Source organism: Trematomus bernacchii, unplaced genomic scaffold, assembly GCF_902827165.1.
Source record: "Trematomus bernacchii unplaced genomic scaffold, fTreBer1.1, whole genome shotgun sequence".
Lineage (NCBI taxonomy): Eukaryota > Metazoa > Chordata > Actinopteri > Perciformes > Nototheniidae > Trematomus > Trematomus bernacchii.
Window position 1 is genome coordinate 7,506,319 of NW_022987851.1, and position 24,865 is coordinate 7,531,183.

The 24,865-nt window shown below is 41.1% G+C and overlaps 1 protein-coding gene across 3 annotated transcripts in view; it reads right to left on the reverse strand.

Annotated features, from left to right (window-relative positions):
* The window catches only part of nbeab (neurobeachin b), a 207,674-nt gene that overhangs the window by 17,831 nt on the left and 164,978 nt on the right, over nucleotides 1-24,865 (reverse strand). For all 3 annotated transcript variants that reach the window (XM_034113170.1, XM_034113171.1, XM_034113172.1), the window contains exons 41-47: nucleotides 17,231-17,348; nucleotides 17,043-17,145; nucleotides 15,960-16,075; nucleotides 13,652-13,764; nucleotides 4,991-5,131; nucleotides 3,783-3,902; nucleotides 74-226 (exon numbers count right to left, since the gene is read on the reverse strand). In XM_034113170.1, coding sequence (XP_033969061.1) covers nucleotides 74-226; nucleotides 3,783-3,902; nucleotides 4,991-5,131; nucleotides 13,652-13,764; nucleotides 15,960-16,075; nucleotides 17,043-17,145; nucleotides 17,231-17,348 — 864 coding nt within the window. The remainder of the gene's footprint in view (nucleotides 1-73; nucleotides 227-3,782; nucleotides 3,903-4,990; nucleotides 5,132-13,651; nucleotides 13,765-15,959; nucleotides 16,076-17,042; nucleotides 17,146-17,230; nucleotides 17,349-24,865) is intronic.

Consider the following 24,865-nt stretch of genomic DNA (forward strand, 5'->3'; position numbering starts at 1 on the left):
GCACTACACAAATAAAATGTATTATTGTTATATTCGGATACCATTTTGAATTTGGCTCATGCCTAAAGCTTACCATCCTGTTGATCCTAACCAAGTCTTCAGGCTTCTTGGCCCAGGCTGGCAGGTCCACGTCATAAACCATGGTCCTGTCCTCCCTCATTCCCAGGTGGTAGCCGTTGCTGTTGACAAACATCTCCGGGAGGTAGTAGAACTCAGGAATCAGTTCCTGTGTTTTAAAGGTAGTGAGAGATTCATGTTCAACAGCTCACTGACAAGACCACAACGTCTAATACCATCATGTTCACCATATTATCGCCCAGCGATTCAGCAAAGTGCACGAAATAACACATGTGAGGACGGAGCCATGAAAAACAGAGAAAAAAGGCTCTGTATCCCACTGAGATGAAGTGAGAATTCAAGGGGAAAGGTAACACAAACAAACTTAACAGCAGGGCCACGAGAAGGCGGTGAGAGGTGCTAGTCCAGTTATTCCATGCAGGGGTGTTAGGTGTGTTAAATGAAACTGGAACAGAGTTGGGTTTTTCTCCCTGGTCTCTGGGCTCTTGTGATGGGGTCAGGACCTTGCAGTGGAGGGGAAGTCAGCGTGCTAAAAGAGCCCCCGACACAAAGCCTGGTGTGATTTCATACATTAAAGAAGAGAGCAAATATTGACCTGTTTGAGACAAGACTATCCTAAAAGAGATTTCTCCTGGCTTGAATGGCCCTGCTGGTATTTTAACATTTTTAAAACACTAAGCTCATAATGTCTTACCTTCCAGGCAACCGTTTATATATGTTATGTACATGAACCTGAGGAGACTTGCTTGAGATAAGCAATCTACTAACATGAACATTAAAGGTGTTTTTTTTTCCTGAGTCAAATACAGAAGCTGTTAGAAACTCTCACACAAACACATTTGCTTATTATTTTTCTTCTTCTTCTATTGTTCCTAAAATACAGCTTTCACAAAGCTTTATGGCAGTTGACTCTGAGAAGTAGGCATATTACTGTCCATGGATGAACAAAGAACATGTGAAAAAGGACAGCACTTGCTTTCAAGTGCATTACCATGCAACAAACACATGACAGTTTAGAAGTAATGTCATCATGTAATAACCCAGTTAAAAACACTTTTGAATTCATGTTTAACTTAAATAGCAAATTTAAATTAAATGGTGACATTTCTGGATGTAAAGCAGTCAATACAAAAAAGATGGCATGCTTTGGATAGGTAAAACTACCAAAATGGCCGTTTAAGCTATTCTTTAAGATAAGGCATTTGCAACATAAATTAGTGTATTTATACTTTATGTGATTTTGCAGTAGCCACACTGACCCTTATCCTCCTAATCATACAGCTAAGGAAGGATGAGTGAGTAAAGCCTCTGCACAATGAGGCATATGCACACGAGGAATGTAGATCCTCTACTCTGTCCTCATTAGGAAACATAGACACAAGACATGTTAAATGCTGTTGTCTGTCTCTTAGCCTGAGATTATAAAGTAGGGTGCACCATATTTTAACTCTTACTACATGAGGCTTGTTTTATGAATGCAGTGTTTGTCAGATTCAGTGGTACTTGGGAGTTTTATATTGCCTGTGGGATACATAACGTGCAGAGCTTTTAGGCCCCCATAAATCACTTGGTTTTGATAGAGCGAGTTAGCATGACATGGTACAGGCCAATAACACTGCTGGTCTGCTGTTGGTCACATTTCACCCTCCGCACACGACAGGGGAAAGGAGTAAAGTAGCCATTTCTCTTGGTTTCCCTCTGTCTCTCACATTTACACACATACACACAACTGCACTTTCCCTCCACTTTTCTGCTTGTAAACTTCCTGCCGTAACTCACCGTCAAGCCGTTAAAACTGCCAGCTCTGTTTTCAAACCACCCTCCCATGGCAGCCATTAATTCTGCAACAGCATCGTAATGGGCTAACAAGTCAATCACACATGCCTCCATTGCTTTACACTGTGTCACCTTAATGACATGTTCGTCAAAATCTGTCACCAGTGGAGTTCTGCTGGATTCTTTCAGACAGCATGGTGGCAGTTATTGTGTGTGTATGAGAGAGTATGTGTGTGTGCCCACTACTTCCTAGAGAATTCTGCTTCACGTTGCCCATGGTGGCCATGCCAGCTTAAGATAACTGTGTGTGAACATTGGAATAAATGAGAGGTATGGATGCACAGTAATGAAGGGGTGGTCGGGAGGTGAGGGGCTTGGTGAGTGCAGGATTGTTTCCATTTGACTTGCTCTTTCAGGAGGTCATACCCATCAGTGGTTTAGCCTCCCTTGGTCTTGTCATCATTACTGCTGGAGGAGGCCGGGGTTAATGAAGGAAAGACCCTGGTAAAAACAAGCTGCCTTTTAATCAGAGGCCTGATGGCCCGCTCGGTGGGCCGGGCCCAGGCTGACCTTAACCCCCAGTCCCTCCGCTCAGTCTCAGTCCCTACATGGTGGCTGCGCATGGCATTTATGTGTTGGGCTGCCTTTCAGATTGCATGCATGGAAACCGCTTTCATTTCATTTCATTTTGGATAGGATTTATATCGGGCAATGCCCTTCTATTGCTTAGTGCAATAAAAACAACAAATATAAAACATTATAAACTAGGTAGGAGGACAAAACAGAAACAATTATAAAACTGGAAAGGAGATTATTATAAAAAGGTCAAGGATATACATGTAATCAGTCAACATAGCGGCATTGCCCTATTGCATCATGAGTAAACCAAACAACTGTTCTAATACATTATGAAACACTGTTAGTAATCCAGCATTGCCCTCCACAGTACAATGCCTCTCCTAATAGATCAGTATCTTATGTGTGTAAAAACAAATGCATGCAGACATACAAGTAGTAGAAAGTAGGCAGTATTTGTTAACAGGGTGGCGTTTGACTATTCAGCTGTTGGAAAGCTTGCAGCTTTCTGCCTCACATAGTTGGCTGCTCCCCCCCCCCAGCTCCTGGTGAGTAAAAGCCCTGTCCCTACATAAAAGACTACATTTTAAATAGCTTTTGTCATTAATGCTTTATTAATTGCCCGGGGCAACACTACCCGATGCGGGGTGTGCTAGAAATATATGACACTTTGAGGTCAGTGCATATTCCTGCTGCGTGTTATGCAGTGGGCAAAATGGAGGCGAATCAGCAGGGTTCAGCGTTTTCGGTGACTGCTCTGTGGATTTGCAGAGGGAGGGCTTTGTCTTTCTCTCAGACACAGCCTTTGTTCAAACTCATGAGTGCCTGCATGCACAGATACAGGATCAGTCCACCTCTGAGATAGTTTGTTTTCTGCATGTGATAAATCAAATGTACATTTCTAAGGGTGTCCCTGTACACCATGGTCTTTGTGATTCACTGTTTGTATGCGGCATTCATTATTAATGGTATATATTTTTGCAGTGGTGTTGAGGCACATTAACTGAGGAGGGGGGGCATTGCGAGTCAGAGTCTGGTTATGTTTATATTGCCAATTATATATACTGTATACTTGCAATTTGGCTGGGAGATATGTTGCTGTAACTGAATAACTAACCTCAGAAAGAAATACTCACACTATCCTAACACCAGCTTAAAAAAGATGTCTGACAATGAGGTATCACATATTTAGCAATATATTAAATACATATTAACTTGGATATAAACATATATATAGGCAGATAATGATCACACATTTAACCTCTACCCTATTAAGGGCACACTTCTGTAGACATGTATCCTTATAAATATAACATATGGCTGGTTCTATTTGCTTTTGTTGTGCCTCTCACCTTTACATCGGAGGTGTCCCTCTGACAGTTTCTCCAAGAGCGGGCAATAGCTGAGAAGGTGCGGTCAGGGTGGTCGAACTTGTCGTTATTGGCACCAAAGAGGAATGTGGTGAAGGGCTCCTAAAAAGAAAGCAAATTTGACATCGCAAAGATCAAAGATCCCCACCCAAATCTAAAGTCATCATCATCCTCATCTTTTTCACCCTCTTGATCTGCATTTCAAATGCAACCATTATAATTAAAATAACGAAAAACATCAGAACTGTTTGGAATAACTGGATCACCATGCTGCTTATTCAAATGCATGTGAATAGTCGGAATAAATTGCAATATTTAATTGTCATTTTTTTCTGCGATAGTCTAAAGGAATCAGTCATTCATTGGATCCAAGCCTGGGGGGGAATTAATTAGTGTTCTTCGTGAGTACAATAAGCCATAATGATAATTGGCTCAAATTTGGTTTTCTCAGCCTGAGATGGCGACCATTGCCGGTTGGAGCGAATGGATCACTCACCAAAGGAAGAAAGGGATTGTGGAAACAAACCCACAGAGGCTAATCTAACTGCTGTCAAGGGAGCTCCTTCAGTTCATCAGCCTTTAGCTACTAATGATGGGGGAGGAGGGGAAGTACAGTACAAAGTCCCTATGAAGCTTTTTTTCAAATTAATAAGCTGACTTATGTACAGCAGCTCAAAGAAGCCGTGCAGGTTGAAAGGGCATGTTTTGTGAGGAACAGATTGGGAGAGTGCGTGTGCCTCCTCCTCCTCCTCCTCCTCCTCCTCTTGCAGAGTAAATGAGGACAGTGCTCAGTAACCTTGATGGACATGTCTCCAGCGCTCACTGGGTTGCCTGAAACACATAAACCTGTCACAGCAGCCTCTGTAAATCATTACCCAGCCACTCTTTATTTAGTCCACATATGCCGGTTTACTGGCCTGTGAAATGTGTTTTCTGAGCGCCATTGGTCTAACTCGGGCCCAATCAAATTGAGATGTCGAGCTGTTTCCTGTGCGGAAGCCGACAGACCTCAAAGTAACAGCATCATCAAGTCTGACAAGTGACAATCAACTAATGCAGACTCAGAAATGAAAAGCTGTCTGAGGATGTGGGTTTGGCTTCATTCCTATTCGGGCGCTTGACTAATTTGGGGATTTTGAACACAGAACAATAATGAGTGTGAAGGTGCTTGAAGGAGTGATTTGACTTACTATTCTGACAAGCCAGTGCAGGGTGGAGGCAGCTGTGGAGTAGTGGGAGTTGTAATGACAAGGTGGTGCCTGGTCGTCTTCCCAGGTCTCATAATGATCAGCGTAGAAGGCTGCACGCTTTGGATTCAGAGCACCAATGGGCTGGAAACAAAAACACAATAATTATAGGTTGAGTTTTTGCAAAGAAATAAATTGCTCCATATTTGCCTCTTTATTCAAAACAGAGGTTTTACCCTCAAAGAGACCCTGAGGAAATGAACACTTCCTCATGAGTTTTACCTGTGAGTATGTCTTCTATTTATGGGATACTGTAAATATACAATGTATTAAACATTAACCTGAAGGTGGGCCCCATGAAAGCAATACATATTAATTTGTTTTAAATATATTTGATAAAGTCATATATTACAAATAAAAATAAAACAGTGACCAATGTCATTTTGACATAAAACTAAAACATTTAGTTTTATGGGGCTTATTTACAGTAACGACAACACAAAACAACCAAGGCTTACAGTACCTATTTGCCATTGCCACAATCTCCAATATAGGTTAAAGATGAAAATAGTAACAAAAGGCATTAGGTAAAATAAAAGTATGGCTGTCTTTAAACTGTTGTGGGTTTGGTTTACTGTAGATCTGAGTACTATACCAGGCACATGTCATGACATAATATTAACAATAGTGAAAGACAGGTCCATGATTTATAGAAAGTTCCATATTATTAGTAAGCTGTAAGCCAGTGTGAATGCTTTATAATAAAAGCAATATGAGCTCTTTTCTTTGCTCATACCATCTTAACTGCCCAATTCTTCCCAACCACACAGTCTGACTCAATTTATAGTACTGTGTTATTGGGTCAGTGAAAACCACACTTCATGTGAAGTTGCTACAATATATTGCTTGTTGAAATACTGGAATCCTGGAGCCTGATGTCATAATTGTATACTTATTGTAGGAGCTTGGCAAGTATCACCATGCAAGTCAATGCATACTGTATATGTGAGAGTATGTACAGTAATTGGGGACCTTTATAATATAACAATAGGTATTTTGGAATAAGAAAATAGGTTTCTCATAGTGTATCATCTCAGAACTACAGAAGAGGATTGGGGCCACATGAAAACAATTTTTAAGATCTGACTTCTTCTCAGGATTCTGACTTTAATCTCAGGACCCCCCCCCCCCCCCCCCCCCCCCCCCCCCCAATAACAATCACTTTTGGTCAGAAAAAAGATTATACTGTATCTGGCCCTAATCCTCTTTCACAAAGATCTTATTAACTCAAAAATAAGAACCTAGTTTTCACTAATGGTAAATCCTTTGATAAAACATGTGCAATTCTTAAACTTGTCTGACTTATCTATTAGACCAAATTTGACTTACTTACAGTACATTGGCGAACACACAAATTACACTCAAACACTTATAGAAGAGTGATCTGCATTAGAGGTGAAATGTTTTTCCTGCATTAAACCCCTAGGTTTTGTAGTACAATATGTATACACTATATAGCAGCAGAATTTTGGCCTGCTGCCAATAATACCATCAGGAAGCAGGAGATATGATGTTCCAAACACATGGCTGCAGTGAAATGTATTCAAGCCCATTGCAGGCAACAGAGGTACAGTCCATCTACTTTGATTTACAGGTAACATATTTTGTTGCGTGCGTAGTTTACCATTTCTTGTGTTAGGACAGCACACAGAATAGTAAAGAATAATTGAGCATAATTAAGATAGACTTGCAGAGTCTTCGTAGTTCCCTATTAGGCTACCTGTGGTGAGTCTGGTGAAGGGCTGGGGGAGAGTTCAGGGCAGTCAAGGAGCTTTACTCTGGGATTTGTCTGTCAGACCCCATTATTCCCCTGAACCCTAAAAATGTCCTGTTGCGCTGTCTTCTGTCTGAAATTTACAGCGGTAAGGTGGCAGGGGTGAGCAGGATGGCGCGCTGAGGATGGAGGGAGGAGATATGAGCGTCTCCTGCTAAATGTTGTGGATAATCCATGTGGATTAACCCTGGCTGACCTGATTTACACCCAACGCACCCACTGATCCAAACAATTTACTCAGCACTGCTACTCCCATCTGTGTTCAGAGCCCTTCTGGGCGCTACTGAGGGGAGTTTCCATGACTTAAACAATACAGTGTAATCTAATTATGCGACACCATGGCCTATAGTGTTACATCGCCAATGAGTTCATTCAATCATGACTAAAACTAAAAAAAGTCAGCTAGCAGTTTTGCAGAAAACATTTTGGATCTTAACATTTGCTATTATTAATAGTCATAATCATTCAAAGTGTATTTGATGTATTTATGCTGCCCAATTATTGTGAGGATATAAAAAAATAAAATAAAATCTATATTTATTTGACACACATCCAATTATTTCATTAGTAAGGCCAAACCTTGGATAGCGTGGTTAATTATTTAACCGCAGCCGCAGTAATAATTTCAATATCCTACTGACACCATCACTGGGTTTTTGCCCTTTGGCGGCTGTTTCATTTTCATGTGTTCTTAAGGCAACAAAATGACTTCCATTAAACATACATTTATTGGTGAATAAATTGCTTTCTCTGCCTTTTCAATCACCCTGTCCAATATAAGAGCCTCGGGGGCATATTGGCAGTCAATATTAATATACTCAGTAACACTGACTCAGTAACAAAGGAGAAGGGAGGCTGGTAATGCAATCAATGGCAGCGTTTCCACCTGAAAGCCGAGCTCAGAGGTCAGAAGAAATCAAATAAAAGCCCTCTATTTAAGTTCACTTATTCTAACATTATTAAAATGGCACTATTATTTTGGCTGGGTACGGTTTGTATGCAACATCAGCGACAGACAGTCTCTCTTGGTCATTTTGAAGATTAGGTTCATATCCATGTGTGACACAGTGCACATGCCTAAAGCTCTAAGTTAAAATTAAATGGGGCCATTTTTTTTGTTCTTCCTTAGAATTTAATGGCAGTCCACATCAGTGTTAGCACAATTGAATAGACTGAAAGAGAAGTTTATTGAGATCTGCATAGATTTATGAGGTGATAATGGCCACGCATGTGACGTCTTGGCCCAGCTGGATCGGGGTGCAAGCCACAAGACGTCTCACACTCTGTAAAACCACCGCTAGAGTAACTAATACATGGTAGAGCTGTATGAAAGACCCAGTTAATACATGTGAGAGGGAAAGAATATGGAAAAGACTGCTGCAGGTAATAAGTACGCATCATGGAAAGAATAAGCAGATAATAAAAGCAAGACAATCCTATTAAAGCTAACAAATTAGCATAGATCTTAAATGTGCAGTGTCATTAAATGTTTTCAGAATAATCTGAAAAACTATTTTCACGATACTAGCAGAGTCAGGAGTATGTGATATTTAATATATTAATTAGCGTTAAGCTGACAGTTTGTTTTCATACATGCAAAAGTACCACATTTGCTGCCAACACCCTATCTATCTTTTCCAGGGACTAAACTTACTACAAACACACGTCTTTATGACAAGTTATATATCCTATTCATTCTTAGGGTTACAGAATATCAGGCACAGTGTTCTCACAGTGTAGTTTTGCAGTGTAAGCATAAATACAATAAGGCATTTTCTATGTGACTTAGAAGTAAGATCGTTTTCATTTTATTTACAAGAAAACATGGTTTGCTGAGCTACAGACTGCATGGCAAAACAGTTCTCCTACATCCTTGAGAAGTGTGTTGAACACTGCTCAAATAGGGATTGAAAATGTATACTCAACTCAACAAAATGTAAAAAAACAAACACAAAACAAGCAGGGAAAACCAAATGTAGTTAGGGTGAACATAAAAAATACTAAACTGGCTTTTTCCCAGAAGAAGAATGTAAAGCAAATTAAATGTATATTTATAGATGTAAAGTGATGTATACAAATGATGGTGACAAGTTAAGAAAAACATATATTGGAAGCAGAAGAAAAATGAACCCTCTTATGTTGTTTTCTGGCCGCCTGTGTGTATAAAGGTTGGGTTGAATACCAAAGTGTTCAGTTTTTGGATAGTACATTTTTTGTATTTATTGTATCCCAGTTTCCTTCGATATGACCATGTCACCCTATAACTAAAATAGTTGTGATTGCAGATCTAATTAAAGTTGGTGATGAATATTCACACTCAGTCTCAGCTCGAAAGTTCTGTTGAATGTTACAATCTTGTTTATTAATTGAGTGAAATATGTGTTACTGTCCTCAGCATCGAAACAGACTATGTACACCAATAAACCAAACCACATGAAATTGTGATGACTTGAAAGAGACACTTTTTCTACATTATGCTCATGGCAAGACAAGACAATGCACTCTCAGCTTGGCATAAAGTAGCTCCCATACTGTTGCTTGTCGAAGAGTTCAAGCAAAAGATAATTGAAAAGGCTACTTCTAGGTTAGTCCCAATGCTCTACATCTCTATATAGTAAGTGTGCTGACTTGGCCATAACAACTGCTCTGAATATGTTGTATGTTTATAAATGTCACATTCTGGTTGAATAACACTGTCCAAATATGAATGTATATGTATATATACTGCTGGTATGCTTTAGGTTTGACTACGAAAATACAACAAAATAATATTAGGAGAATGTATACTTGATAAGATGCTGACTGGGAAATAAAAACACTTTTATAATAAGATAGGATAACAACTTCAGTGGTCCTGCATTTCCTTTATTCCTGTCATAGTCCCATTGGTTAATAATTCCAAATCAGGCTTTGCTTAGTTACCTCTATGCAACACAAATAATCACCTCTTCCCTTTCCCTTCCACTTCCCAATGATCATAGATATGGGACAATGAAAACAACTGGTTCAGACAGTCCCACACTTGCTTCTATCTGAGTTCATTTCTTGTATAACACCTGACCCAGTTGAATACATCATCCCGACTAAAGCAAGTCCGATCAACTTAGATTCGGCTTCAGTTTCAATCAGGATCATTTGTGGTGTTCCATTCCAAATGAACCCGGCTGCTGGTGAATGAGTGAACAGAGAGCACCTCTGTTTGTTTGGTTATATCTAAGCTACCTCCCAAAGAGACGCATATTGCATTTTATATTTCAGAAGTAATTACATTACAGTACGTTGCTATGGTGCTCTGTCAGGAGAAGTCACGGTCATTTTTGCTTGCCTCGTCAGAGACAGTGCTGCATGCAGCTCCAGTCTAATGCAATCAAGTGGCTCAAACTCAAGATAAAGCAGATGTGCTCCCAAACAGCCCGACTGGAGTGGAAGTGAGGGTGAGGAAGACTCCATAAAGGAAGGAAAGTGTGGGGGGGGGGGATAGGCTTCTTCTTCTTTTTATGCTCAGCTTTGACTCAGTCCTACAGAAGAACCCTAAATAAAATATAAAAATTGGTTTCTCTATCTCAGCGCAGCTCATTCCAGTGTATAATAACAAGGGAAATCAACATCTTTAGCATTATTTACGTGATTTTAAGTATGGGGGAATCAAAATGTTAACACTAAATATTGGTTGAGAAATGCTCTTGTGTGTCTCTTCGAAATGTTACAAGGACATATCGAATACATTTGAGTCTGAGGTTAAAGTAGCACAGTGTTAAACCACATCTGCTTCTTTCACATTCTTATGCAATTGTATGATTTGCACCACATCATTTAACAGCGTGAGGAAGATTGGCTTCCCCAAATCTATCATCCACTTGTCACTCAATCACGAAATAATCATTACAATCTAATGAAAAACTTCACTGCATGAATGCATGTGACATCTAAATATGCAATAAAGCAATGCAGAGCTCAGTAGCACTGTTCACAGCTCACTGAATGCCCAACCGCAGGTAATTGTAGGTGTGTGCAGTATGTTTGGGAGGATATTATTTGGCAAATCAGCACAGACCTCAAGCAATTTGTACAATGCTGTCTATCAAGTGATAGTCACCTGTACTTAACAAACAGGTCCCAGGTAGGACTCTGATCTGTGGGAAAGACAACTCCCAGATTGTGCAATGCCAGCGTGGGATAATTATAAGAATAAGTCAGTTTAAAGTCTATAATTTAGTTGTATCCACTGTTTTGACATAGGACTAATGATATGCCTATCACTATCTATCACTGAGCTCTGGAGTGACATTTGGTTTTACTTGAGGTAATTTGATATTATTCAACTGCAGAATAACAAATTAAACATACAAATTAAAACAGGAATGAATGAATAGGCTAAATGCAGTAAATAAGCCTGAGTAGCAAATGACAATAATGAAAGTCCGAAAGCTGTCATTTATGGCTTTGATGGATTTGTCTTTGTCCAAGTCTTCAATAAGTCAGTTGATACATTTTTTACAATATTTTTTGGAAGGCTAACTTGTTTTGTTAAATAAAACAAAGGATATGTAGACAAACATCATATTGCTTTTGGCATTGAAACATTGGTACTTTATAAAAAAATGTGAGTTGATACATGGTCTTAGTTACCAAACACACAGCCTATGGTGGTACACAACCACACCCGATGGACACACACCTCAGAGACACACACCACCCTAATATAAACCGAACACGTCTCCAGAGACTGTGCTGCTACCTCTGATCCATAATTGAACAAAAGGGCATACCGAGCCGAGAGGAGAAGTGAGGGGGCCTCTGTCCCTCCCTGCATCGCTATCTGTGAACTTTTGGAGGTAAGAGCCCCGGGGTTCCAAGGACAACTGTCAGGAGACCCAGGCTGTGAACTCATGCTAATGAAGGCAGCTCAGCCCTGTAAACAGCATGGGAGGATGTCACTGGAATACATTACAATACATAACTGTCTCCCCGGGGCCGGAGGTTTGCACATGGCTCAGCCGTGGTCACCCCCCCCCCCAAAAGACACACAAACATACATACGCACACACACATCCCAGGGCTCTCCAGCCCACCTGGATGCCCCACAGGCCGGAGCAGCCGAAAGCAGATAAGTGCTGCGATGACGGAGACAAGACACACAACTGAGCGATTTGTCCAAAACTATCTAGGTTAACAGAAATGATAGATGTGCTGCACAATTTTTCAGACTCAAAATGTCCTCATCTAGTTAGTCCACGTTTCTTTGTGTAGTCCGAAACAACTTTTGTTTTTCCCTTCCAGGTTCTCCTCTTCTCCCACTATAAAACACACGTTATGAAAAGCTGTAAAAGCTACTAACTGTTGAGAACTATGATGGTGAAGCGAGGCTCCAAGTCAGAATGTCGGCGCTTTGAGGGAAACAAGCGGGAATAAGGGAGCGAAAAAGCGAGCGAGAGAGAGCTCAGACAGGAATGTGACTGTTTTCAGGTCAGTGAGCTGCAGTTTGTATGTGCAAGAGAGAGGAAGAGACAAAGAAAGAGACATGGGGGTGGTAAACAAGTAAACCAAGCCACAATTTGTGGTACAGTGATCTGCTGCCTTTTCCTCTTCAGTCAAAGACAGAGCAAACTAACTGCTGAACTTCATCTCCCAGAGTTGTAGGGCATTAGTGTCATCGTGTCTGAGCTCTTGTGATTTGGCAGCGCTCGCAGGACTCTCGCTACGGCACAGCTTGATGCATTTTATAAACGCCATATTTAGAAAGACTTTCACTGCAACACTGTGCTCATGACCCGGTGTCCGTTCATCAACCTTGAAAGTCTAATCCAAGCAGAAACTTGTTCAATAACAATGTTTTATTAATAAAAATGACTAGCTATATTCTGGACATTACACTATATAATGATTGTCTCCTGTAAAAACGACTCTGCCTGGCCAACAATTCAACATGAATATAAATCATAGTGTTCTGTTGTTCAAATTAATTATTTTGAATGATTGTTTTTTTGAGATTTAAAAAATGTAAAGAAAGCTGAATGTAAAACAAAAAAGTGTGCTTGTTTTACCTGCATGAAGGATTTTCTTGTCTATTTGGGGCCAGCAGTAACAAGCTCTAAACACAACATTGACATGTTATCACTTTTGAAGTTGAATTAAATTGAATGTATTAGGACCTCTGTTAGCTGTAATATAAGTTATACTTCCTGAGGTCCAAAACAAACACAATATTCTATATGTGACAGTACATCATAATAATTATTAAAGTAATCGGGTGATAATTCTCGGTGGGTTCCTATGAGCGAGTCCTTTCCATTGCAAGTAGTCACATCATTTCTTGTTGATAAAGAGATGACAATTTAAGTGGCTTTAACATTATGATAATAATGATTAAACCACATGGCCCAGCGCTCTTTGAGATTTGAACTAAATCTCCCTATCTAAAAAAATCTTTGAATTGTGAGCATTGCAGGGATTACTATTCAAGGTTCATATAGTTATAAAATACAATTTTAAAAAGCCTCTGATGCAGAAACCACTAAGCCACTTTTAACTCATAGTCAAGTATATACTGCTGTTTGTGCTGAGATAATACAGATCCAAATAAAAGGGGAGTGAACTCACATAATGTATTTGAGTGAATTTCAGGATGTTAAGATCAGCATTTTCCACATTCGGCATTCCACCTCATGACTTTAGACTCTGCACATGATTCCTCAGCTATTAAATATGATATTCTTTTACAGTCTGGATCTTAATAAGGAAATCCCCTGCCGTCAGAGCCAGCTGCCCCTACTTGCCCCCCCCCCCTTCTCTCTGTCACACTGAGGTGCACGGCCGAGAGGCCTCGGTACCTTTGAGAGATCTCTGAAGTTCCCAGGCAAGGTCAGGTCCAGCTCCTCTGAGTCGTAGTTGGTGAGGACCCAGGGAAAGACCGGGTACTGGTTCAGGTCATTGTATGTCCTCCCTAGACACGCAGAGCAGACAGAAATCTGTGAGTGATGAAGGATTGGAAGGGAACAGAGGGGTTGAAAGTGGGGCAGGGTACACTTGAGGCTTCAGTTACATTGGGGGATCAGCATGCAACATTCCAACAAGCCCCCAATCTCAGAGCCCTCAATCAGACGCACTTCCTGTTTCATACGGCGTCTGGAAGAGAAACACATAAACTAATGGTAAGCTCTCTCTTCTATGAGGGATTGTTTTCAGAACTCCCCATGCCTTTTCCTGCTGAGTGTACGTTGCCAATGGACTGTGGGAGTTACAGGAGGCCAGATGAGGCAGCCTTCAAGTTGTAAGGAGTCTATGTAAAGGAGTGTATAAAGATTCTTTAGAGAGTTATGACTCCCAATGCCTGAAATGTAGCTGCAAGTCTGATGCGCTGATTGGCCAGATGTGAGTTTCCTCTATTCTCTTGCAGTGGGAATATGGTTTTCAGATGGCAAAATGTGCCACAGGAAATCCATGGGAAAAGCCAAGAGCATGTTGCCTGTTGTCATTAATGTTCTACTTTTTCTTTGAAGATGACACTGACACAGCTGTGAGGTCAGGTGGTGGCCAGTTGTAATCCAGGATTGGGATAGGGCTGCCATAGATGGTTTTGTTGGAATTTTTACTGCTGGCAATAAATCAAGCAAAAAATGTAGGCTCAAAGCAAATTCATTGTAAAAGATGGCAGCAATACTTTATGTTAACCGCTGAGAAAAATGAAAAGGGATCATTGGTAATTTCAAGGTCAACTTCAAAGTTACACATAATCACATCATTACACACGGAACATTACAACTAACACCTGAACATTATTACTGTTACATTTTCATGATTGATGACTGACCAAGAATATCTCACATCAGCAATTTCAATGACCCAAAGAACATTGTCTTCTTAAATTGACCTTCTATCTCTATTGTAATGGCCAGGAAGTGGCAACTCTAAGGTCAAATACAAAAACGGTTTTATTACCTCTGAATGAAAGCTCATGCATTCGTGTACACAACTATGCAACACACTGAAATTGGAACCTTATATCAAATAAATCTGCTTGCTGGGGCCATACATTTTTTAATAATTGTCAACTAAATGTTTTCAACTTACAGTGTGTGTCTGCTCAGTCCTGAACTGCTGAAGATTGGCATACAATCATTTAAATCGAGCAGCCCTCGGGATAATGTGTGTCAGGCTAGTCAATGGGAAAGCTTCTGCAGAATATCCAGGATATTAGGGAAAGCTAGAGAGCATAATTAGCCAGGTTAATGGCACACAGTGAAAAGGAAGCAGCGAGTTGTGTGTTGCAGTATTTCAACCTGCTTCTGCTGAGGGCCTGAGTTGGGTGGCAGGATGTTAATAACAGTGGAATAGTGTTTAATTAGAGGACCACTTCCCGTTCGCACCTCTTCTCAGCACATCACCCCAACTCCCCCCCGCCTGTCTGCCGCCCCACACTATTCTGACATCCCTGTCAGCCCAGGTCATTACCAGGGACTTTTAATGAATTTTGGGCATGTTTTTCTGTCTGCCTTACATCTAATTAGCTGACAATAATGTATCGAACTCAAGCACGAGCTAAATATAAATATGCATGAATCTGCAGCAAGAGAGAAGATGACACCTCTCAGAGCAGCGTGCAGTCGCTCTCGCCTTCCCTGTTAGTTGCAGTTCAGATCAGAGAGTCGACAACAGAACCTCTCAACTCCGCAGACACACATGTGTACGCTCCCACAAAGTCAGGCACTAATTATCCGGCAAAATCTGCTGCGCCTGCTCTTTGCTTCAAACAGCACACTCACATGAACACTGAAGTATATCGCGCTGAGCACCACTTTAGGTTACCATGGATTCTTAAACAGATACGACAGACCCGGGGCCACTTATGGTATGTTTCCGATGCAACTGACACATAAGGTTTATTGATCATGATAGCTAAACTTAAAGTCATAAGACTAATGGTGGAGAAACTCATGTAGATATTAGATTACAACTTTACCCTCTAACTGGTTGTGAATTCTGCACAGATAAGGACGAAAACAAATCAGAATCTATCTATGTAACTGATGGCTGTGAAACAGAGAATACATTATTTTCCAACTTTGGGCTACTTTTCATAGTTAAAGCACAGAGTTTCACTTTATAATTACAGCACTCTAGAGTATGAGGAATCCTTACCTGTGATAGTGTTGAGAAACATGAGGTACTCAAAGTTTGAGATCTCTCTCCTCTGCCAGCGCTGGGTCATGTTGGAGGATTTGAAAAGCTGCCGAGGGGTGGCCATGGAGATGCGCCTAAAAACATTCAAACAACAAACCAGAAAACTATATTGTTGAACAATTAAGAAAATAACATTCAGTAATTATGAGGCAAGCCTACATTTTAAAGATTGTTCACATCACAGAAAACGACTCAGGGACAGTTTCATCCCACAGGCCATAAGATTATTAAACACCTGAACTTTTTAAACAACATCCATAACATTCATCTGCCTGCAACTTACAAATTATTTATCTAATATATCATATTCCAATCACTTGTATAGACTCTTATTGCACTATTTCACAATTTTCTTTTTTGTATTTACTTGCACAATTTTTTCAGTTTTTCAGTTTTATTGTGTTACACTGTTGGTGGAGCCTGTGACCTAAGATTTTCATCGTCATAACTACACTGTAGCTATGAACGTATGACTAATAAAAGCCTTGAACCTTGATGACATTTAATAGCTGAAGACAAACTCTTGTTGAGCATGTCCATTTTAGAATAAACATACCGAGAAGAGGTCCAGCTTCAGATGAGAGAACAAGTATGGCAGAACGGTTTTCCCAAGTTAAAAATGTTGATTCCAGTAGATTGAAAAAAAGGTTTTATTTACAATGTGTTAACACAGGCTGGCTTGCTTTATATCCAATGAATTGACTTGGATGAAGATCTTGGGAAAATGTGTGTGTGTGTTGTAACAGTGTATAAATGGGCCTGTTAGCACTATGAGAGTCTGAAGGGAATATGTGGGTTTTCTCTGGTCTGTGGCCTGGCTGCAACCCTGCTGTATAAAGTCTTCTGTCAGAGAATGAGGTCAGTTCAGTCAGGGTCAGTGCACGTACACTTCAATAACTGCAGCAATGGGACTTCAAATGACTCTGCTGCAGGCTAGCTGTGCAGATGCTACACACAACACAAAGGATGCAACGTCAGCCATGAAGGAATTACATATGAGAAATATTTTACATTGTTTTGTATTTGGAACATATGACCCACCTGGCTTGCGGGAGTCCATAGCTGGTGCCCACTCCCACTCGAGGAAGACTATAGACCACTTTCTTTACCGTGGCCTGGTCAGGAAAGTTGAACATGACTGATGCTGTGAAACAGTGAGAGATACCCCTTAGTGATGAAGAGCAGGAGAGGCACAGACTTCAAGTGCTGTAATTGGCACTTCCACTTACTTCTGTTGGCCATAAAGACCTCCATCGCTGTGTTCTGCAGGAGGTAGCGTCTAGAGAATACTGCCCGAATCTCACTGAACATCCACTTACCATGTAAACCCTCAGTGTATGCTAGGACCTAGAAGGGCAGAGAAGAAGAGAGAATGTCCCTCAGGTTATAATAGCTGGACCAAACCAGAGATCATGTCTACTGTCTTTTTCTATATGTCTACTATACAATACATCACCAGGACAGTATGTTACAGATATGATGTCGTCTGATGAAGTCGAGCAACAGGCTTTACATTTTGGTTTAATGTTGCTCTACAGTGCTGCTGGAATTGCAGTACCCTATCACGATTGAAAGTAGACAAAGTCTCAGATTATGATTTAAATTATTAAAACTAAACTTGGTTTGCTTATAAAGCTCAACTTGTGATTAAAAGTACCGTTGGGTTTGTGACACATAAATAATCAATGAAAACCATCAAGGAGAGGGGAGAGCAGACAAAGGATCATTACTGTACGCAGCACCACTGGGACTGCAGGTCCACACACAGAAAACCAAGACGGTTGTTCTGACAGGTGAGAATGGTCCCCTCACACACCTTTCCCCCCCTCCTACTCTCTCACCTCCCTCTGACTGAACAATTTTGTCCAACAGTGTGAGCCACAGAGCAACCTCATCAACTTCCCAGGTTATAATCACACATAGGCTCTGTTCAGAGAGGGTGTGTGAGAGAGGATAAAGATATAACAGGGTAGTAAGAAGGTGAAGCTCTACAGTACATGCGCGGGCGTGTGGGTGTCTGTATGTGTGTGGTGGGGGGTTATTGAGGTGGAGGAGGCATGGTGGGAGGGAGGGAAGCCAGAGTGAGATGTTCAGCTGGGTTAGGTCTGATGTTAATGCTCATTTAAAATAGTGACAGGCTCGGAGAGTGCAGCTCGAGCCGGGCCGCCTTAATTTCTCCCTGGAATAGCTCATGCCCGACCTCCGTGCCACGTCCAAAATCTCTGGAGCTCAATTAAAATTGGATTAGGTGGAGATGCTGGATGTGCAGCATAGCATCTCTGGTGCTCTCCTCCCAGTCATGCCCCGGCCTGACACCTCTGCAACCCCCAACTCAAACAGTTGTCATAGAGACAGCAAGGCCCGGAGGAGGCAGCGCGCTGACTGGCGAGGGAGTAGAGAGGAAGGGAGGTGAGGAGGAGGGACGACCATGGAGCTGTTGGCGCATTGTTGAGGGCCAGCAGCACCCCCCCCCCCACCCCCACCCCCACCACAAACACCACCCCCTTCTCTGCAGCCAGATGTTGTGGAAGTAGTCTTATGAGTGCAATGCTGAAAGGCAACTCATACACATATGCATCATGGGAAGGCTATAACAGCTTACTTCATCAAGGCACTTGAGCTGTTATTTGAATGCATATTAAGTCATTTAGATGTCAAGAGACTTTGAATGGTTTGTCATGTTCTAAAAAGTCCCTATTCATTTTATCATAACGGCGCCATACATTTGCCTCCAAATTCTTCATTTGTTATATCATGTATTATTAAAGAAAATGTAACCAGCAAGAAGTACAAACATGCAGATCACACAGGCTTGTCACTTCAGGATGTTAAGAATGGAAAAAGTCATAAAAGCAGCTATAAAATAGTAAGTGATTGTCGATATAACATTATTTTAATGCTGGCTGTCTCTTGTTACCCAGCTAAAGTGAACATTTTGGTGCTGTGACAAAGTACAGGCCAAAGGGCTAGCTGTCAACAAAAGAGAGGCTAAAGAGGAGAAAAAAGAGCTGATTTCAAACAGCCAAGATCGAAAAATGTGTCATAACAACAAAGCTTTGGTCCAACCCAACACGCAGGGGCCCCTGTAGACTTGGAGATTTGACAAAGCCCAGCCCTCATTTTTGGAGGCCCAGCTGTAAAAAATGCCATTTAATGAACCTGTCTGCTGAAGCTGTCCCCTGCCTGTCAGAGGTGTCAGCCAGTGACAAGCGCTGGGGACGGCCGCCTCCAGTCACAGACAGGCCTGCCAGCTGGAGACTTCGGCCCCAATCTAATCACGCCACCAGGAAGGGACCGGCGCTCTGCTCTTGGTCTGTCACGCTCAGGGCTGGGGGAGCGGTGAGGGGGCGGGTGAAGGGGTCTGGTATGGCCGACAAGCGCAGTCTTTTGTTTCCACACAGGTCCCTCCACGCAGGCTCATTAAGAGCCACAGGCGCATGCGCTGCCAGCTGCAGGGAGATACACCTCCACAGCATAATAGCCATAATGCAATTTAGCGTCTCTGTCCTCCCTCTCCTTTATTCCCTTTCTCTTCTCTCCCTGATTTGACAGAGGGCAGGCTGCATTCGGCCTGTAGAACATCACAGGTGGAGAACGGGAACATATTGTGACAGATGAGATGAGGAGAGGCACAGGTGACACCAGTGTTTAGGCTGAAACTCATATATGATAATGTGCAGATGCTCAAATGAAGCACATCATACTTAAAAAGGAAAGGAAGCCGCTTCATGCATGGACATAGATTCTAATCATATCTGACTTTGGAAAAGCTTTAACCTCACATTGGCTGAGGCACTATGACAGACGTTATTCATAAATCTAACGAAGCATTTTTTCTAAAAACCTGATACAATTTTCTCCAGTATGGGACAATACAATCCCCCTTCACTGCATTTATACCAAAACAGGAAAATAATATAATTCAGTGAGACCTCCAAGCCAGCATGACTGATATATTTATATGAGACTGTGGAGCATTCTGACAACCTGGTATCACAGCACCTCCGCTGCATTCATCTAAGATTTGTCTAATAGGCTTCCACTATAAAGCCTCACTACTGCATGGTCCCAGGCGGCCAGAGAGAACAGCCAAGTGGAAGAATAAGGGGAGGATACGAGAAGCAGTTTCATTTTTGAGTGATATGACTACTCCCCCAGGAGCAAGTGGGATGGATTTCACACATGGCAATTTGGAGGATCAGCACACACTGCATATACAGTATTCAATGGCTGACCCCAGGCAATATGGGCCAAATCTGTGAGGAGGTTGAGCAGTCGGAGAAAGCATAACGCCCGGTAACAGTGAGAGCAGAGAGCAACTCTGAACTAAGTTGGAAAGAATCATCAGCCAGAGACAATGTGGTAGACTGGGTCATAACAAATATTATAACACAAGAGGTTAAATCAGAAGCTAATCAAAATCAATAGAAAATAACTTAGAGGGTCTGTTAACCGAAATTACAAAAGAATACAAATATTTTCTTACCAACCGGTGCAATCTAAGCAATTTATTGATGTCGTTTTTCAGCTTTATGTGTCTCTTAGATTCCGGCTTATATTTCAATACAATGGAAGTGAACTGAAATGTGTGTATGTGTGCTCATGGAAATTAATTGTAATTGTCTTTTCAAAAACAATGGGGCCTTATAATAAATATTTTCAGTGAAAACATCAAACAGAAACCATACGTGTGAATAAGTATAACAGTAAGCAAGAACATATCATTTTGTGTAAAATGTAGGTGTACGCTTTCTTTCTAAAACAAATTCAGTTGTGGCACACAGTGTCAAATTAAACTACCATAACCATTTTAAACTGTATAAAGCCACGCAAACATAATTCTTAGTTCTTTGACCACGACGTCTCCAAATCCCCACTTTTATTTCAGCACTAATCCCTTTTCCATCCTAAAAGATTTATGCCTTAGCATCAAAGCATATTTCTCATATGATGCCACCTAAAGGTGACAACTGTTATGAAATGTATAAATATAAAAATGCAAAAGATTCCCACAGATTATAAGTAGACAGTATTCCACCGGGTTCCTTACTGTGAGAGCCATATCTCAACTTCAATAAAGTAGCAAGCTCCTAATGCAGGTATTGGGGGAAAACAAGATTCAGATTTGCATAATCAGTGTCACTATACATTTGGGTGGTAGCTGGAGTGTGGCAAGATGACACAACTCGGGTGCTCTGGCAAGACCAGTGGGATAAAGGAGATGAATATGCATTAAATATGCTGACAGTTCACTGCCCCAAATGTCCAGCCGAGTTTGTCAATAACATTTATGTCAGGGATGGTATTTCACGCACATTAGCAGGCCCTGCAGCGCTGTCTTCAACACTGCCACGGTAGGACAGGTGGGAGGAGCCGTTCTCCTAGTATGCAATTTCTTCTTAAAGAGTCAAGGCTCTTTACATATTCTTTATATGTCAATGTTAAAATATAAACCCCCAAATAAATGCAGTGGAAAAAATATCCTAAGTTATTCAGACTTGGGGTTTTCATCACTAATGATTCCCAAACTTTTGGTATCAAGCCACATGAAGCCATGAAAACTAGAAGTGCAATCTGAGAGTGCAGACCTCTTCCAAGGCTAAGTGTCATTTTGTCAATGATGAAAACAGAGGGAAGAAAATGGTGTATTAGCCTCGTGATTCGGATACATTAGAAATCGGACAATCATTTTTCTCTGTAATATTGTTGACAGATAGACAAACAAACCAAAACGAAAACATTCCCTCTTTGTCAAACGTAATAAAATGAAACCGAAAAATAAATGCAATTTCCTTAATAAACAAGTGCATTAGAAACAAGCAATAATTGCAAGTGCATGTTCACACCTCTACCCTTCACACAAGTAGGGCAGAATGCAGAATTATTTTACTTTAGGAATAGCAAAAATGCATTGGATTAAAAAAGAAAATGTTTAAACGACAGTTCTTCCCACACTGTAATATATCCTTTCCCACTTTCCTGTAATGCTATTTATAAATTAGATTGCTACTGTGTAAGTTGCTGCGTGTTGGAGATATGGACAGTAAAACATGTCTTCCTTCTCTCCACAAATATAACTAAATGGAACTTTGCTTGTAGTTTTCAGAGGTACAACAAAAAATTACGATAAACTGCAAACTCACAAATAAGTAATTTGGATTTTGGGATCAAATGTGTCTTTAAAACTACTTAAAAAGACATTTGAGGTTTTCACTGACATCACAGCTCTTAAGTTAAATCTTATAAGAACATTTAAACTGATTTCAATTCACACTGGTCCAATTTGCCAATGGAGTTTGTTGATGTTGTGATGTATGCCACTTCTATGTATAAAATAATGTTGCTTTTCATTGACAAGCCACCTCCAATTCAAGTTTTAAGAACTAACCCTTTGTATCAGGATAACTGATGGTGAACTCATGAAATGCAATTTATGTTGTCTCCTTCCTGTAAGTGAAAACCTAATGACGTCTTACAAGTAAATGATATAGCTAATCAACAAACAAACAAAGACACACCAAATGTAAACACACGTATATGAACATGCTCAAGTGATGACCCACAGCCACACACATACTGTACAGGCACACACTGTTAGTGAGCACATCATCCAGATAAACAGCTTGAGGGTGCCTTCACTAAGGAGCTTCGGAGAAGGGATGCAGTCATTTGGTATGGTGTCTTTCAGCAAGCTTTTACTAATGGGACTTTTTCAGGGACTTGTCAGCCTTAAGATGACTGAAATCTCCGTGGCCTGAGTACCAGCTTCCTCTGGCTGCCACTGAGTGCCAAGCTGATCGCTCTAAATCCCACTTTTCTTTTCATTTTTTCCTGGTGGTGGTGCGTGGGAGGGATAGGGGCTCAGAGCAAGACAGAGAAGAAGGGAAAGAACGAGACAAGGATGGAGAGGCGGAGAGACAGAGTAGGAGTGGGACGGAAAGAGCAAGCGGTGAGACGAGAGGGCCTGATGAGCAATGAGCGCCTCACTCGTCCTCAATTAATCTTGTCTCTCTACCTTTGCTGCTTCCCTCAGCACCAAGGTAATAACGACACCCTCATCCATTATCCTTTTATCCCTGTTATTCACTGGGAATTGCTTAATAATATGTTACAGATTTGGCTTCCTTCGTATAATTCTTTCTGTCATTCGCAGTATATCATCTGGAAAACACACAGCCCCCTTTCTTCTGGACGCTCTTTGAGGATTATCGTGGGTGACACCTTCGGGATGCAGCCAGAATCTGGAGCATCATTTTTTCAGGCATGAAGTAGAATTACCCTGACTTATCTGTCATTGCCAAAAGCACAACAAGCCATTCAGGGCCAAAGCAAAGGTGGAACAGGTTCTTATCGGCTTCTCTGAACGAGGGGGCTTGTAAATGTATGCTAATGAGGGCCTTTTGTCATACAGGCTCACCCCTTGGGGCTGAACGGGGCTTGCAGGGGGATGATAATCTGGCTGTTGAGTGCACTAGATAATTTGTACTTTATCCTCATGTAATTATATAGTTTAAATATTTGTACCAATGCTAAGCCTACGACATGAGGAAGTGTCTTAACCATGTCTACGTTTCTTAGCGGCGCTAGTTAGCGTGCATCTGACTCTCTCTCATAAAATCACGTAGGAGGAGTGCAGCACTGATATAATTACTCTGACTTTCTGTAGCCTGTGCTATGAATCCTCATATCATTTCTATCCACCTTAGCAGGCAGGCATGAAGCCAAGCTAGCAGCCTGGGGGTATAGGAGACGACTCGGTAGACGTGAAAACATTGTTGCACAACTGAAAGAGCCCTCCCCATTTTTGTCAAGAAAGAACGACAGAGGAGACCAGGAAAATAGACTGAAAGGAGTAAAAGTAAGTGCAGAAGGGCAGCTTTGCAGTGACTTTAAGGGTCTCAATGCTGTCCAGTGGGATTCCACGCCATCTTGTGTTCCTGCCAAAGCCGACAGCCCCTGACAAGCTGCTTGGCGTGCTGTAATTTGACTAATTACATTGGATTAGACCATATTAATGCAAGCTGTTTTCTCTAGGGTCACTGACCCACCCAATGTGTCCCTCGCTAGTTACCCCCTATTCGGTGAAAACAAAACATGCACAAGGAGAAAAGTAGGCTTTTGGTTTCCTGACATCATAAAACAAAGAAACATGTATCCGCATCCCTGAGATTATTTTTATAATGGGGGAGAATGTGTTTCAAAGCAGCGGCAGCGAAAACTGTGAGATACACCCTGTACTTTCCTGAGGCACATCATCATAGGATTCTTTGATAAGAAACCAAATCATTTGCCTGCTTTATCTCTCTCTCTGCAGGAAAAGAAAAACAAAATAAAGACTTTAATGAATCTCACACAAGTCACAGACTTCACAATTGTTTTTTTACACAATTGTCGGGGGAGGGGGCTGAGGAGGGTCCGTCTTCATGCTGACAACAAAAGTGCAACATTTAATTTCATTTTAATTTAACATCTTATTAACGCAAAAAATCAGGAGGAACCCTGAATAAGGGTTTATGTTTGGGTTGGTCACACTTTAGTTTTTATGAGGAAATGGTGTGTTTAAATCAATGAATATTTATAAATAATAAAGGATACATTCTGCTCTAAAATGTGTAGAAGACTTATTTCTACAAAGGAAACCAAAGCAACCCTTATTTGCATTTGCAAAACTCCCAAATGAAAGGGGGGAAATGAGCCATAGAATATGTGTGTTTTAATACAATTGCTCTCCCAATTGAACTAAATCAATTTGAGTTTCCCACAATGGAGCGGCAGCTTCACTGTTTCTATGTGCTCCTCTGCCTTGAACATGGTGTAATAATAGTCTTAAACCAGGCGTTATAAAGACAGAATACCAAAGAGGC